The sequence below is a fragment of the Xenopus tropicalis genome, chromosome 1 (genome assembly GCF_000004195.4).
Source record: "Xenopus tropicalis strain Nigerian chromosome 1, UCB_Xtro_10.0, whole genome shotgun sequence".
NCBI classification, from domain to species: domain Eukaryota; kingdom Metazoa; phylum Chordata; class Amphibia; order Anura; family Pipidae; genus Xenopus; species Xenopus tropicalis.
In genome coordinates this window covers 38,339-53,473 of record NC_030677.2, presented here as the reverse complement: position 1 = coordinate 53,473, position 15,135 = coordinate 38,339, and the positions used below count along the sequence as shown (strand labels likewise).

General features: G+C 44.9%; 1 protein-coding gene across 1 annotated transcript in view; it reads right to left on the bottom strand.

Annotated features, from left to right (window-relative positions):
• The window catches only part of LOC101732307 (pepsin A), a 43,911-nt gene extending 34,293 nt beyond the window's left edge, over positions 1-9,618 (bottom strand). The window contains exons 1-2 of the mRNA XM_031895194.1: positions 9,527-9,618; positions 4,473-4,635 (exon numbers count right to left, since the gene is read on the bottom strand). Of these exons, the coding sequence (XP_031751054.1) occupies positions 4,473-4,635; positions 9,527-9,579 (216 nt within the window). The 5' untranslated portion in view covers positions 9,580-9,618. The remainder of the gene's footprint in view (positions 1-4,472; positions 4,636-9,526) is intronic.
• Between the last annotated feature and the right edge of the window lie 5,517 nt (positions 9,619-15,135).

The window sequence follows — 15,135 nt, the reverse complement described above, 5'->3', positions numbered from 1 at the left end:
AATGGGAAGGGAGCAAGATAGCAGCTCCCAGTAGGTATCAGAATAGCACTCAATAGTAAGAAATCCAAGTCCGGCTTGGGACTCCTCCAGTTACATGGGAGTAGGAGAAACAATAGGTTAGCTGAAAGCAGTTCTAATGTGTAGTGCTGGCTGAAAGCTCAGACTCAGGCACAAGGCACTGAGATGGCGCCTACACACCAATATTACAACTAAAAAAAATGTAAAAAAAAATGTAATCAGTGTCATTTAGAAATAAAAGTACCCCATAAAAATCATGACAGTATCCCTTTAATCCATTTCGGGTCATGTATTGATATGAAGCTATGGGCCTGATTCACTAAAGTGCGATAAAACGTGCGCTATTTTTAGTGTGCGCTAAAAAATTTACTGCGTCTTAATTTTGGCGACTTTTCGCACGATTCACTATAAGCATACTTGCGCTTTTTTACGCGCGATATTGCATGCGTTATTTAACTCGCGAAGACTATTTCAATGCGGTATTTGCCGGTACATGTGCTAAATTACGCCCGCGAATAGTCACCGCATATGAATGGTAGCTTAGAAATAGTGTGTAAAAATTGTTGCCGCATATAAATGATGTATAGAAATATTAGCCACATATAAATGGTAGCATATAAATAGTAGCATATAAATAGTAGCATATAAATGGTGTATATAAATATTAGCCACATATAAATAGTATCATATAAATAGTAGATGCTTATAAATAGTAGCATATAAATAGTAGCATATAAATGGTGTATATAAATATTAGCCACATATAAATAGTATCATATAAATAGTAGATGCTTATAAATAGTAGCATATAAATAGTAGCATATAAATGGTGTATATAAATATTAGCCACATATAAATAGTATCATATAAATAGTAGATGCTTATAAATAGTAGCATATAAATAGTATCATATAAATAGTAGCATATAAATAGCAGCATATAAATGGTGTATATAAATATTAGCCACATATAAATAGTATCATATAAATAGTAGATGCTTATAAATAGTAGCATATAAATAGTAGCATATAAATAGTAGCATATAAATATTAGCCACATATAAATAGTATCATATAAATAGTAGATGCTTATAAATAGTAGCATATAAATAGTAGCATATAAATAGTAGCATATAAATGGTGTATATAAATATTAGCCACATATAAATAGTATCATATAAATAGTAGATGCTTATAAATAGTAGCATATAAATAGTAGCATATAAATGGTGTATATAAATATTAGCCACATATAAATAGTATCATATAAATAGTAGATGCTTATAAATAGTAGCATATAAATAGTAGCATATAAATGGTGTATATAAATATTAGCCACATATAAATAGTATCATATAAATAGTAGATGCTTATAAATAGTAGCATATAAATAGTAGCATATAAATGGTGTATATAAATATTAGCCACATATAACTAGTATCATATAAATAGTAGATGCTTATAAATAGTAGCATATAAATAGTAGCATATAAATAGTAGCATATAAATAGTAGCATATAAATGGTGTATATAAATATTAGCCACATATAAATAGTATCATATAAATAGTAGATGCTTATAAATAGTAGCATATAAATAGTAGCATATAAATAGTAGCATATAAATAGTATCATATAAATAGTAGATGCTTATAAATAGGAGCATATAAATAGTAGCATATAAATGGTGTATATAAATATTAGCCACATATAAATAGTATCATATAAATAGTAGATGCTTATAAATAGTAGCATATAAATAGTAGCATATAAATAATAGCATATAAATGGTGTATATAAATATTAGCCACATATAAATAGTATCATATAAATAGTAGATGCTTATAAATAGTAGCATATAAATAGTAGCATATAAATAGTAGCCACTAGTGATGAGCAAATGTGTTCTGGTTTCTTTAGTGAAAAATTAGCAAATCTTTCGAAAGATCCACGAAACGGCAAAAATGTTGTGCGGGCAAAAAAATTGTTGCTGTGACTATTATTTTTTGACGTTTGTATAAATTTTTGGATGTGCGGTGAATTTTTGCGTGGCAAATTCTTTTCATGTGTTTTGCGATTGGCGGATTGTTTTGCGAAACGCATGAAAAAATCCGCCGCGAAAAAATTCAACGCACGTCCCAAAATCCGCTGCAAATCCATGCCTGGCGAAGCATTTCATCACTTGTAGCCAAATAGAAATAGTCGCGCAAATGAACGCACGCCATGTTAGCCATACACGCCAATACTTGCAGAAAATTACTGTATTAAAAATGAACATTTCGCTGCAAACTGGCGGCTGCGTCACTCTGGGGGAAACACAGACTGAATAAATAACACTGTAAGTCCATATTTTATTGCAAAAACTCGCCTGCCTGTAGTACGTGTTAATTTTTGCATAGCCGAATGTGATATTTAGCGCGCAAAAGTTATAGTGAATCATGCGATCGTATTCTTTTAAGCGCGGAAATTAACGCATGCGGTAAAACTAGCGCAAGAAATAACCCATGCGAAAATGGCAATTTATCGCACGCGATAATAATACTATGGTGAATCGCGCGCAAATTATCGCGTCTTTTTTAACGCAAAAAAGCGTGCGATAATTTTTTTCGCACTTTAGTGAATCAGGCCCCATAAGTGGTATCTGATAGACCAACCATGGGCTACTACCTGTAAGGGGGAAGACACACAGAGCTACTAGCAGCACCTACTTTTTCATGGCTACTAAAGTCCAGAAAATACCCCGCCATTGACAATACTGAGAATTGCCTCTGTTAAAACACACACACAGACACATAGAGAGTTTTCATTAAATGATCAGCATTGTCTGTTTCTTTAGTGAAGACAAGTAGCTGCTACTATTAGCTCTGTGTGTCTTCACCCTAAACATTATCACCAAGTTATTTGCTCGACTGCTTAACTGAGTAATTATAAACCACGCAGAGCTGTCAAGTTTCCCAGATTAACCAGAAATCTCTCAACAGCTCATAATGGCCCCACCAATGAGGTTGCACCCATTGTGCGCATATGGGATGATGTCACATTACACACGCCCAATCAGGATCGGAGACGCAGGGGCCCCCTGCAAGGGATATGGAGAAGGTGGATGTTATGGATCAGACTGTGCATATTGTGTAGCCAATTGGCTCATAGGGAACCATAATTGATTTTCGGAAGGTTTGGCAGCCAAACAGAACTGATAACTAGAATTTTATATACATATCCATAATGGAAGCAGATACAGGAGCTACTGTATGTATAGACAGCATTGAACTATATGTTTACATAGAGGCTGCGCAGCCCAGTAGGGTTAGAAATGCCACGGATATTGAAAATAACGGAATATTGATATAAATGAGCGGCGAGATTGATTCAGATCTTTCCTTTTTCTCCTTTGGAATTTAGTACTGCGGCTGCAATGCAGCTTGGGTGATATCACATGACTTTTATATTCACTGCTAATTGGTCACTGGACAATGTCGGCAGTGGGGAGGGACCCCTTCTCGTATAGAGCTGCTCATGTTTTTGTGGGAAAGGGAAGAAATTCTGTAAAGCAGTTTAAATAAAATAAAATATCTATGATCTTATCTTTAAGATTTTATAATGTTTGATAGTGGCCTTATAGAGTCCCATAAATGTTATATAAACAGCAGGGGGGATATTGCTCCACGTACCCACCCAGGGAGGCTAATGAGCTGCACCCCCAGAGGTTGTTCTTTTTCAGCAGAACAGCAGGAAGGCACAAAGGCAGTTGCTACAGGTTTTATTTACTCATAAGGTGCCCGAGTGGTGAAGCAACGAGGGGCACAACGTTGGCCATGGCTGGTATTGCAGCTTGCACCCAACTGAGCAGACGTTATATACAGAATCTTCTGCTTCCCTGCCTGTCCCGAGTGTTGGGCAAAGTTAGGGTTTATGGTTATCATTTGTCCCCGTTTGACGGGGATTACCCCGTTTCAGAGCTGCTGTCCCCATGGCAATTGTCCCTGTTTGCTGTACCCGTGGGGCAAAAAACCTCCCAGCGAATTCCCTGGATCGGCAGGCATCCAAGAAGCCAGCTTAAGAGGTCCGTCGGTGCAGAAAACTTCACTGCGCAGATGGGTCAATCCGCACCACCATTTTTGTCTCCAGATTTTGCTCCAAAAATCTGGTCACCTTAGTTTTGGGGGGTAGTCTCTGTCAAGCCCAGTAATGCCCCCATATTATTCTGCACTGCAGACCGAGCTACACACTGAGCAATGCAGAATCTCTGTGCTCCTGTCTGGCAGTAAAATTATATTTATATATATGCACAGTAATGGGGAGGGTTAAATAATTGCCTGGTTTGGAATTTAAAGTAAGAAGCTGAGGTTATTTGCATTTATATTATATGGATATTTGTGCACTTTATCTGCCGTGCTGCCCAAACAGTGCCGACTCGGCATACAGCTTATAATAGGAAGGTTATGGTGACACTTACATCCATGTAGTTGGTTAGAGGTTCTATAAAGGAGAGATGGGTGTTATCCAGAAGAGAGGAATATTTCCCGGCTAAGTCCATCGATAAGGAGTGAAAAAGATTCTCTGGAAACCGACTTTCTATCAGCGTCTGTCTGAGAGATGTCCCTCTCTGCAGCGGCACGCTGACCCCCGGCACAAAGAAATGACAGTTAGTTTGGGGTTGATGGAACAGTCGGAGTCAGGGTATTTACATTTGGGGGAATAATGGGCTGTTTCTATGGACTGGGGCGCTGCTTCCATTGGAACCTAAAGGCTGCTAGGTACCATGAAATTCCCAACACTACTTTGTGGAATGGTCAGTACAAGCCCTGTTCATTGCACTCATGTTGCACAAGAGGGGGGATACTGTCCCTTTAATGATAAGCACACAGGAGCATTAGTGAGGTTGGGCACCAATGTTGGGGATCAGGCTCACAGTTGGGGTTCTCATTCATCCCATAGGGGTTCAGTTGGGTCACCCACTAGATGCTGGAACAGTGTTGCTGGGATTTGCTTCTACTCAGCCACAAGAACATTAGACAAATTGGGCACATGGGGGGGTCACATTGCATAGAGCCAGGTCTGTACAGAATGGGTTTGCTGAGATGGGAAGAACCTGATTACACAGAGCTCTGACCTCAACCCAGCTGAACCCCTGTGGGATGAATGGGAACCCCAACTCTGAGCCTGATCCCCAAAATCAGTGTCCAATTTGACTATTGCATGTATTGAAAATTATGACTTAATTGGTATCACTGAGACCTGGTGGGATGATAAATGCGACTGGGCTGTGAATTTAAATGGGTATACACTTTTTAGGAGGGACAGAGAGATTATAAAGGGGGAGGGGTTTGTCTTTACATAAAGTCAGATTTAAAGCCGTGTAATAAAGACATTACCAATAAAAACGTCGAATCTCTTTGGGTAGAAATTTCAGTAGGGCTGAAGGTCACAAAGAAAATGGTCAATGGTGTATGTTATAAACCCCCCCGTATAGATGAGGGGGATGAGGCCCAGCTATTGTTGCAAATGGAGGAGGCTTCAAAACTGGGTCAAGTTGTTATTATGGGGGACTTTAATTATCCGGACATTGACTGGAGTAATGGGGGGGCTAAGTCAGAAACAGCTAGTAGGTTTGTAACTATGCTAAATGGCAACTTTTTATTTCAGGCGGTTCAAGAACCCACTAGGAATGATTCTATTTTGGACCTGGTGATTTCTAATAATAATGAACTCATCTCTAACATTTGTGTGGGTGAGCATTTGGGGAACAGTGATCCCAACATGGTCTCCTTTGGGATAATGCTACAGAGACAGCTCTATAAGGGAGTAACTAATACGCTCAGTGTTAGACGTGCAGACTGTGCCAGTATAAGGGCATCTCTGCAATGTGTCAACTGGGAAAGGCTTCTCATGGGGTTAGACACAGAAGGAAAATGGAACATCTTTATAACATTGCTTTGTAGGTATACACAACAGTATATCCCCCTTGTAAGCAAGGAGAGGCATCGCAAAGCAAAACCCTTATGGCTGAATAAAAGTGTTAGGGTCGGGGTTGGTAAGAAAAAACCTGCTTTTAAAGCATTCAAGTTAGCTGGGGCAGCTGGGGCTTTCATCAGGTACAGGGGGGCAAATAAAGCAGCAAAAAGCTATCAGGCAGCTAAAATAGAGATGGAAAGGGATATTGCTGCTAGGAGTAAAAAGAATCCAAAATTATTTTTTAATTATGTGAATAGTAAAAAAATGAAGCAAGAAGGGGTGGGAACTTTATTATCACGGGGGGGTACGTTGGTTGATGAGAACGGGGAAAAAGCAGAAATTTTGAACTCTTACTTTTCATCTGTCTATACATCTGAGGAGCCAGATAATGAAGGCTTCCCTTGTAATATGCCCAGTGCTAGTAATTTAGCTACTGACACATGGGTCACTCGGGGGGGAATTCAATAGAGACTTGAACATGTAAAGGTAAACAAAGGTCCAGGGCCGGATGGGATTCATCCCAGGGTATTAAATGAGCTGAGCGCTGTGATTGCCAAACCTCTCCACTTAATTTTTCAGGATTCATTGAGGTCTGGCATGGTGCCAAGAGACTGGCGGATTGCTAATGTGGTGCCGTTATTTAAACAGGGATCCCGTTCTCAGCCTGAAAACTATAGGCCTGTTAGTCTGACATCAGTAGTAGGAAAGCTTCTGGAAGGGGTAATAAGGGATAGGGTACTTGAATACATTGCAGTTCACAATACTATTAGTTTGTGCCACATGGGTTTATGGGTAACAGATCTTGCCAGACTAATTTAGTCGCCTTTTATGAGGAGGTGAGTAGGAACCTTGATGCTGGAATGGCAGTTGATGTCATCTACTTGAACTTTGCTAAAGCGTTTGATACAGTACCTCACAGAAGGTTAATGATCAAATTAAGGAATATTGGCCTAGAACATAATATTTGTAATTGGATAGAGAACTGGCTGAAGGATAGAGTACAAAGAGTGGGGGGAAATGGAACATTTTCTAATTGGGCCAGTGTGGTTAGTGGGTACCGCAGGGGTCAGTCCTTGGGCCTTTGCTTTTTAACTTGTTTATTAATGACCTGGAGGGGGGGGCATAGACAGTACTGTTTCTATTTTTGCTGATGACACAAAATTGGGCAAAACTATAAGTTCCATGCAGGATGTGCCGCTTTGCAGAGCGATTTGACTGGGAAACTGGGCAGCAAACTGGGAAATGGGGTTCAATGTTGATAAGTGCAAAGTTCTGCCCTTTGGTAGAAATAATATAAACGCAAACTATCTACTGAATGGGAGTGAGTTGGGGGGATCCTTAATGGAGAAGGATCTAGGGGTTTTTGTTGATAACAAGTTGTCTAATTCCAGGCAGTGTCATTCTGTGGCTACTAAAGCAAATAAAGTGCTGTCTTGTATAAACAGGGCATTGACTCAAGGGATGAAACATAATTTTGCCCCTTTATAGGTCCCTGGTAAGGCCCCACCTTGCGTATGGGGGCAGTAACAGTAAGTATGGGGGGCAGTAACAGTGAGTATGGGGGGCAGTAACAGTGAGTATGGGGGGCAGTAACAGTGAGTATGGGGGGCAGTAACAGTGAGTATGGGGGGCAGTGACAGTGAGTATGGGGGGGGCAGTAACAGTGAGTATGGGGGGCAGTAACAGTGAGTATGGGGGGCAGTTTTGGGCTCCAGTCCTTAAGAAGGATATTAATGAGCTGGAGAGAGTGCAGAGACTGCAACTAAACTGGTAAAGGGGATGGAAGGGTTAAACTATGAGGTGAGACTGTCAGGGTTGGGGTTGTTTTCTCTGGAAAAGAGGCGCTTGCGAGGGGACATGATTACTCTGTACAAGTACATTAGAGGGGATTATAGGCAGTTGGGGGGGTTCTTTTTTCCCATAAAAACAATCAGCGCACCAGAGGCCCCCCCTATAGATTAGAGGAAAGGAGCTTCCATTTGAAGCAGTGTAGGGGGTTCCTCACGGTGAGGGCAGTGAGGGGGTTGGGGAATGCCCTGCCGGGGGATGTTGGGTAGGGGGTTCCTCACGGTGAGGGCAGTGAGGGGGTTGGGGAATGCCCTGCCGGGGGGTGTTGGGTAGGGGGTTCCTCACGGTGAGGGCAGTGAGGGGGTTGGGGAATGCCCTGCCGGGGGATGTTGGGTAGGGGGTTCCTCACGGTGAGGGCAGTGAGGGGGTTGGGGAATGCCCTGCCGGGGGATGTTGGGTAGGGGGTTTCTCACGGTGAGGGCAGTGAGGGGGTTGGGGAATGCCCTGCCGGGGGATGTTGGGTAGGGGGTTCCTCACGGTGAGGGCAGTGAGGGGGTTGGGGAATGCCCTGCCGGGGGATGTTGGGTAGGGGGTTCCTCACGGTGAGGGCAGTGAGGGGGTTGGGGAATGCCCTGCCGGGGGATGTTGGGTAGGGGGTTCCTCACGGTGAGGGCAGTGAGGGGGTTGGGGAATGCCCTGCCGGGGGATGTTGGGTAGGGGGTTCCTCACGGTGAGGGCAGTGAGGGGGTTGGGGAATGCCCTGCCGGGGGATGTTGGGTAGGGGGTTCCTCACGGTGAGGGCAGTGAGGGGGTTGGGGAATGCCCCTAGAGATGGGGTAATGGCAGATTCTGTTAATGCCTATAAGAGGGGCCTGGATGAGTTCTGGAACAAGCAGAATACCCAAGGTTATTGTGATACTAATACCTACAGTTAGTACTAGTGGGTGTATATATAGTTTATGTATGTGAGTGTATAGATTGGTAGGTGTGGGTTGGGTGTGCTGGGTTTACTTGGATGGGTTGAACTTGATGGACACTGGTCTTTTTTCAACCCTATGTAACTATGTAACTATGTAACTATGTAATGTTCTCGTGGCTGAGTGGAAGCAAATTCCAACAACACTGTTCCAACATCTAGTGGGAACCTTCCCAGAGAGTAGGGGCAGTTACAGCAGCAAAGGGAGGGGTGACCCAACTGAACCCCTATGGGATGTATGGGAACCCCAACTGTGAGCCTGATCCCCAACATTGGTGCCTAACCTCACTAATGCTCCTGTGTGCTTATCATTAAAGGGACAGTATCCCCGCCCCCTTGTGCAAATGAGTGCAATGAATAGGGCTTGTACTGACCATTAAAGGGACAGTACCCCTCCGTGCAACATGACATGGGACAGGATCTCCCCTTGTTCAGCAAGGTTAATAGTAAGGCTGCAGCTTCCCCTTAATCAATTAGAAGAATTAGATTTTTTCCTCCTCCTCTAAACCAGTCGGCCACTCCCTCAGGAATGTACTTGAGCCGTTGGCTTCTGGGCATGCTCAGTTCATCCAGCTCAGATGAGTAAATCCCTAAAGGATGATTGCAGTGTTGCTATTTCTTATTGAGTACTTTCCCCCCATTAAATCTCCCTGTAACAAGTTGCTGCCAGTTACCAGACATGGAACAGGCAAAGAGTAAGATCATGGCATGAGGATGGAAAGGAAATCCATGTTACAATGAGCAGTAAGGCAAGTAAATATTCCCCATATGTAATAAATGAAAACACTTACCGTACCAATCCATGGCCCATTGCCCCCCAGAGTAAAAGTAAGAGCCACCTCATAGTCACTTCTATTAGCGACACCCACGGGGGAAAGAACTGACTCTTCAACTGTCTGTGTATTATTATTATTCCTACTATGAATCTCCTTCCCATCATTAGCCCCTCCCCATCATTAGCCCCTCCCCATCCCCAGTCTCTGGCCCATACTGAGATATGAGCGGGAAATTGGCAGACTTACCTTCCTCTGGAATTAAGGCTACAAATATATTTCTCCCAATCAGTAACCCCCTTACATGAGCCTCTGATACAAACTGACCCCCAGTGAGATATAAAGGCTGCACCCAGGAGCTTTCTCTCTATAGATCTGAGCCCTACAAACTGTGTATAGAGGCACATATTGCAGTTATTGGCTACACTGTTCCCATACACATTAGCCTTTCTGTATCAGCTCTATAATACATGAGTGATACTCAGAGTTCCCTGTATAACTCAGCCTGCAGCCTTGTGCCTTTATATGGGGGGCACAGAACCCCTCAGTGACTGCTAATATCCTTATCATTTACAGTAGGGGGTACATTATCCCTTATAATACATGAGTGATACTCAGAGTTCCCTGTATAACTCAGCCTGCAGCCTTGTGCCTTTATATGGGGGGGCACAGAACCCCTCAGTGACTGCTAATATCCTTATCATTTACAGTAGGGGGTACATTATCCCTTATAATACATGAGTGATACTCAGAGTTCCCTGTATAACTCAGCCTGCAGCCTTGTGCCTTTATATGGGGGGCACAGAACCCCTCAGTGACTGCTAATATCCTTATCATTTACAGTAGGGGGTACATTATCCCTTATAATACATGAGTGATACTCAGAGTTCCCTGTATAACTCAGCCTGCAGCCTTGTGCCTTTATATGGGGGGGCACAGAACCCCTCAGTGACTGCTAATATCCTTATCATTTACAGTAGGGGGTACATTATCCCTTATAATACATGAGTGATACTCAGAGTTCCCTGTATAACTCAGCCTGCAGCCTTGTGCCTTTATATGGGGGGCACAGAACCCCTCAGTGACTGCTAATATCCTTATCATTTACAGTAGGGGGTACATTATCCCTTATAATACATGAGTGATACTCAGAGTTCCCTGTATAACTCAGCCTGCAGCCTTGTGCCTTTATATGGGGGGCACAGAGCCCCTCAGTGACTGCTAATATCCTTATCATTTACAGTAGGGGGTACATTATCCCTTATAATACATGAGTGATACTCAGAGTTCCCTGTATAACTCAGCCTGCAGCCTTGTGCCTTTATATGGGGGGCACAGAGCCCCTCAGTGACTGCTAATATCCTTATCATTTACAGTAGGGGGTACATTATCCCTTATAATACATGAGTGATACTCAGAGTTCCCTGTATAACTCAGCCTGCAGCCTTGTGCCTTTATATGGGGGGCACAGAACCCCTCAGTGACTGCTAATATCCTTATCATTTACAGTAGGGGGTACATTATCCCTTATAATACATGAGCGATACTCAGAGTTCCCTGTATAACTCAGCCTGCAGCCTTGTGCCTTTATATGGGGGGCACAGAACCCCTCAGTGACTGCTAATATCCTTATCATTTACAGTAGGGGGTACATTATCCCTTATAATACATGAGTGATACTCAGAGTTCCCTGTATAACTCAGCCTGCAGCCTTGTGCCTTTATATGGGGGGCACAGAACCCCTCAGTGACTGCTAATATCCTTATCATTTACAGTAGGGGGTACATTATCCCTTATAATACATGAGTGATACTCAGAGTTCCCTGTATAACTCAGCCTGCAGCCTTGTGCCTTTATATGGGGGGCACAGAACCCCTCAGTGACTGATAATATCCTTATCATTTACAGTAGGGGGTACAGTATCCCTTATAATACATGAGTGATACTCAGAGTTCCCTGTATAACTCAGCCTGCAGCCTTGTGCCTTTATATGGGGGGCACAGAGCCCCTCAGTGACTGCTAATATCCTTATCATTTACAGTAGGGGGTACATTATCCCTTATAATACATGAGTGATACTCAGAGTTCCCTGTATAACTCAGCCTGCAGCCTTGTGCCTTTATATGGGGGGCACAGAACCCCTCAGTGACTGATAATATCCTTATCATTTACAGTAGGGGGTACATTATCCCTTATAATACATGAGTGATACTCAGAGTTCCCTGTATAACTCAGCCTGCAGCCTTGTGCCTTTATATGGGGGGCACAGAGCCCCTCAGTGACTGCTAATATCCTTATCATTTACAGTAGGGGGTACATTATCCCTTATAATACATGAGTGATACTCAGAGTTCCCTGTATAACTCAGCCTGCAGCCTTGTGCCTTTATATGGGGGGCACAGAACCCCTCAGTGACTGCTAAAATCCTTATCATTTACAGTAGGGGGTACATTATCCCTTATAATACATGAGTGATACTCAGAGTTCCCTGTATAACTCAGCCTGCAGCCTTGTGCCTTTATATGGGGGGCACAGAGCCCCTCAGTGACTGCTAATATCCTTATCATTTACAGTAGGGGGTACATTATCCCTTATAATACATGAGTGATACTCAGAGTTCCCTGTATAACTCAGCCTGCAGCCTTGTGCCTTTATATGGGGGGCACAGAACCCCTCAGTGACTGCTAATATCCTTATCATTTACAGTAGGGGGTACATTATCCCTTATAATACATGAGTGATACTCAGAGTTCCCTGTATAACTCAGCCTGCAGCCTTGTGCCTTTATATGGGGGGCACAGAACCCCTCAGTGACTGCTAATATCCTTATCATTTACAGTAGGGGGTACATTATCCCTTATAATACATGAGTGATACTCAGAGTTTCCTGTATAACTCAGCCTGCAGCCTTGTGCCTTTATATGGGGGGCACAGAGCCCCTCAGTGACTGCTAATATCCTTATCATTTACAGTAGGGGGTACATTATCCCTTATAATACATGAGTGATACTCAGAGTTCCCTGTATAACTCAGCCTGCAGCCTTGTGCCTTTATATGGGGGGCACAGAGCCCCTCAGTGACTGCTAATATCCTTATCATTTACAGTAGGGGGTACATTATCCCTTATAATACATGAGTGATACTCAGAGTTCCCTGTATAACTCAGCCTGCAGCCTTGTGCCTTTATATGGGGGGCACAGAGCCCCTCAGTGACTGCTAATATCCTTATCATTTACAGTAGGGGGTACATTATCCCTTATAATACATGAGTGATACTCAGAGTTCCCTGTATAACTCAGCCTGCAGCCTTGTGCCTTTATATGGGGGGCACAGAACCCCTCAGTGACTGCTAATATCCTTATCATTTACAGTAGGGGGTACATTATCCCTTATAATACATGAGTGATACTCAGAGTTCCCTGTATAACTCAGCCTGCAGCCTTGTGCCTTTATATGGGGGGCACAGAACCCCTCAGTGACTGCTAATATCCTTATCATTTACAGTAGGGGGTACATTATCCCTTATAATACATGAGTGATACTCAGAGTTCCCTGTATAACTCAGCCTGCAGCCTTGTGCCTTTATATGGGCACAGAACCCCTCAGTGACTGCTAATATCCTTATCATTTACAGCAGGGGTTCCATTGGATTCCCAGGATTCCTTCTGTTGGATATCTACATATTGTAATGTGCCCCATGTGCCCCCAGAACCACAAGTGAAGTCCCCAGAACCACAAGTAAAGCCCCAGAACCACAAGCAAAGCCCCCAGAACCACAAGCGAAGTCCCAGAACCACAAGCGAAGCCCCAGAACCACAAGCAAAGCACCCAGAACCACAAGTGAAGCCCCCAGAACCACAAGCGAAGCCCCAGAACCACAAGCGAAGCCCCAGAACCACAAGCGAAGCCCCAGAACCACAAGCGAAGCCCCAGAACCACAAGCGAAGCCCCCAGAACAACAAGCAAAGCCCCAGAACCACAAGCGAAGCCCCAGAACCACAAGCGAAGCCCCAGAACCACAAGTGAAGCCCCCAGAACCACAAGTAAAGCCCCAGAACCACAAGTAAAGCCCCAGAACCACAAGTGAAGCCCCCAGAACCACAAGCGAAGCCCCCAGAACCACAAGTGAAGCCTCCAGAACCACAAGTGAAGCCCCCAGAACCACAAGCAAAGCCCCCAGAACCACAAGTGAAGCCTCCAGAACCACAAGTGAAGCCCCCAGAACCACAAGTAAAGCCCCAGAACCACAAGTGAAGCCTCCAGAACCACAAGTGAAGCCTCCAGAACCACAAGTGAAGCCTCCAGAACCACAAGTGAAGCCCCCCAGTGTGTATTTGGTTAGTGCTTCTGGGTACAACTGAGACTATTATAGGAAAGAACAAATACACTCCTGGTTCTTATCTTTCCACCCTTGGATAATAGCGGAAGGTTATTTAGTGTTTACTTTTCCAGAACATTTGATAGGACTGAGGAAGGACACACTTCCATTTGGCCGAGGTCCAGTGGCAGAACAATGGGGAGTCAGACCCTGAAGCCAAGGGGAGTCCGAGAGGATTGCAGGTGACCCTATAACACATGCAGAATATGTGGGTACCCTGGGCTCCTCTGTGCCGTCCATGATCTTATGGGGAGTCCCGTAAATACATTTGTGCAGGAGGTGGGGGCAGGTAGAAAGCCAAAGTTACCCTTCTGCCCAGCGCATAAGTCTGGGCCACTTATAGGAAATATTTCATTGAAGATATAAATCAGTCAGGGAGGATTTGTTATAAAAAACTAGAAAGCAGCAAGTCATGATCTTGTGGCCCAAGTATTGATGTTATTGATCTTTTAATATCCTGTGTGTTTTCCCCAACTAGCAGTTCTCTCAACCTGCTCCCCAACCTGCCTGCCCCCGACCTACCTGCTCCCCAACCTACCTGCTCACCAACCTACCTGCTCCCCAACCTGCCTGCTCCCCAACCTACCTGCTCACCAACCTACCTGCTCCCCAACCTGCCTGCCCCCGACCTACCTGCTCCCCAACCTACCTGCTCACCAACCTACCTGCTCACCAACCTGCCTGCTCCCCGACCTACCTGCTCCCCAACCTACCTGCTCCCCAACCTGCCTGCTCCCCAACCTGCCTGCTCCCCACCCTGCCTGCTCCCCACCCTGCCTGCTCCCCAACCTGCCTGCTCCCCGACCTGCCTGCTCCAAAACCTGCCTGCTCCCCGACCTGCCTGCTCCCCGACCTACCTGCTCCCCAACCTACCTGCTCCCCAACCTGCCTGCTCCCCAACCTGCCTGCTCCCCACCCTGCCTGCTCCCCACCCTGCCTGCTCCCCAACCTGCCTGCTCCCCGACCTGCCTGCTCCAAAACCTGCCTGCTCCCCACCCTGCCTGCTCCAAAACCTGCCTGCTCCCCGACCTGCCTGCTCCCCGACCTACCTGCTCCCCGACCTGCCTGCTCCCCGACCTGCCTGCTCCCCGACCTGCCTGCTCCCCGACCTGCCTGCTCCCCGACCTGCCTGCTCCCCGACCTGCCTGCTCCCCGACCTGCCTGCTCCCCGACCTGCCTGCTCCCCGACCTGCCTGCTCCCCGACCTGCCTGCTCCCCGACCTGCCTGCTCCCCGACCTGCCTGCTCCC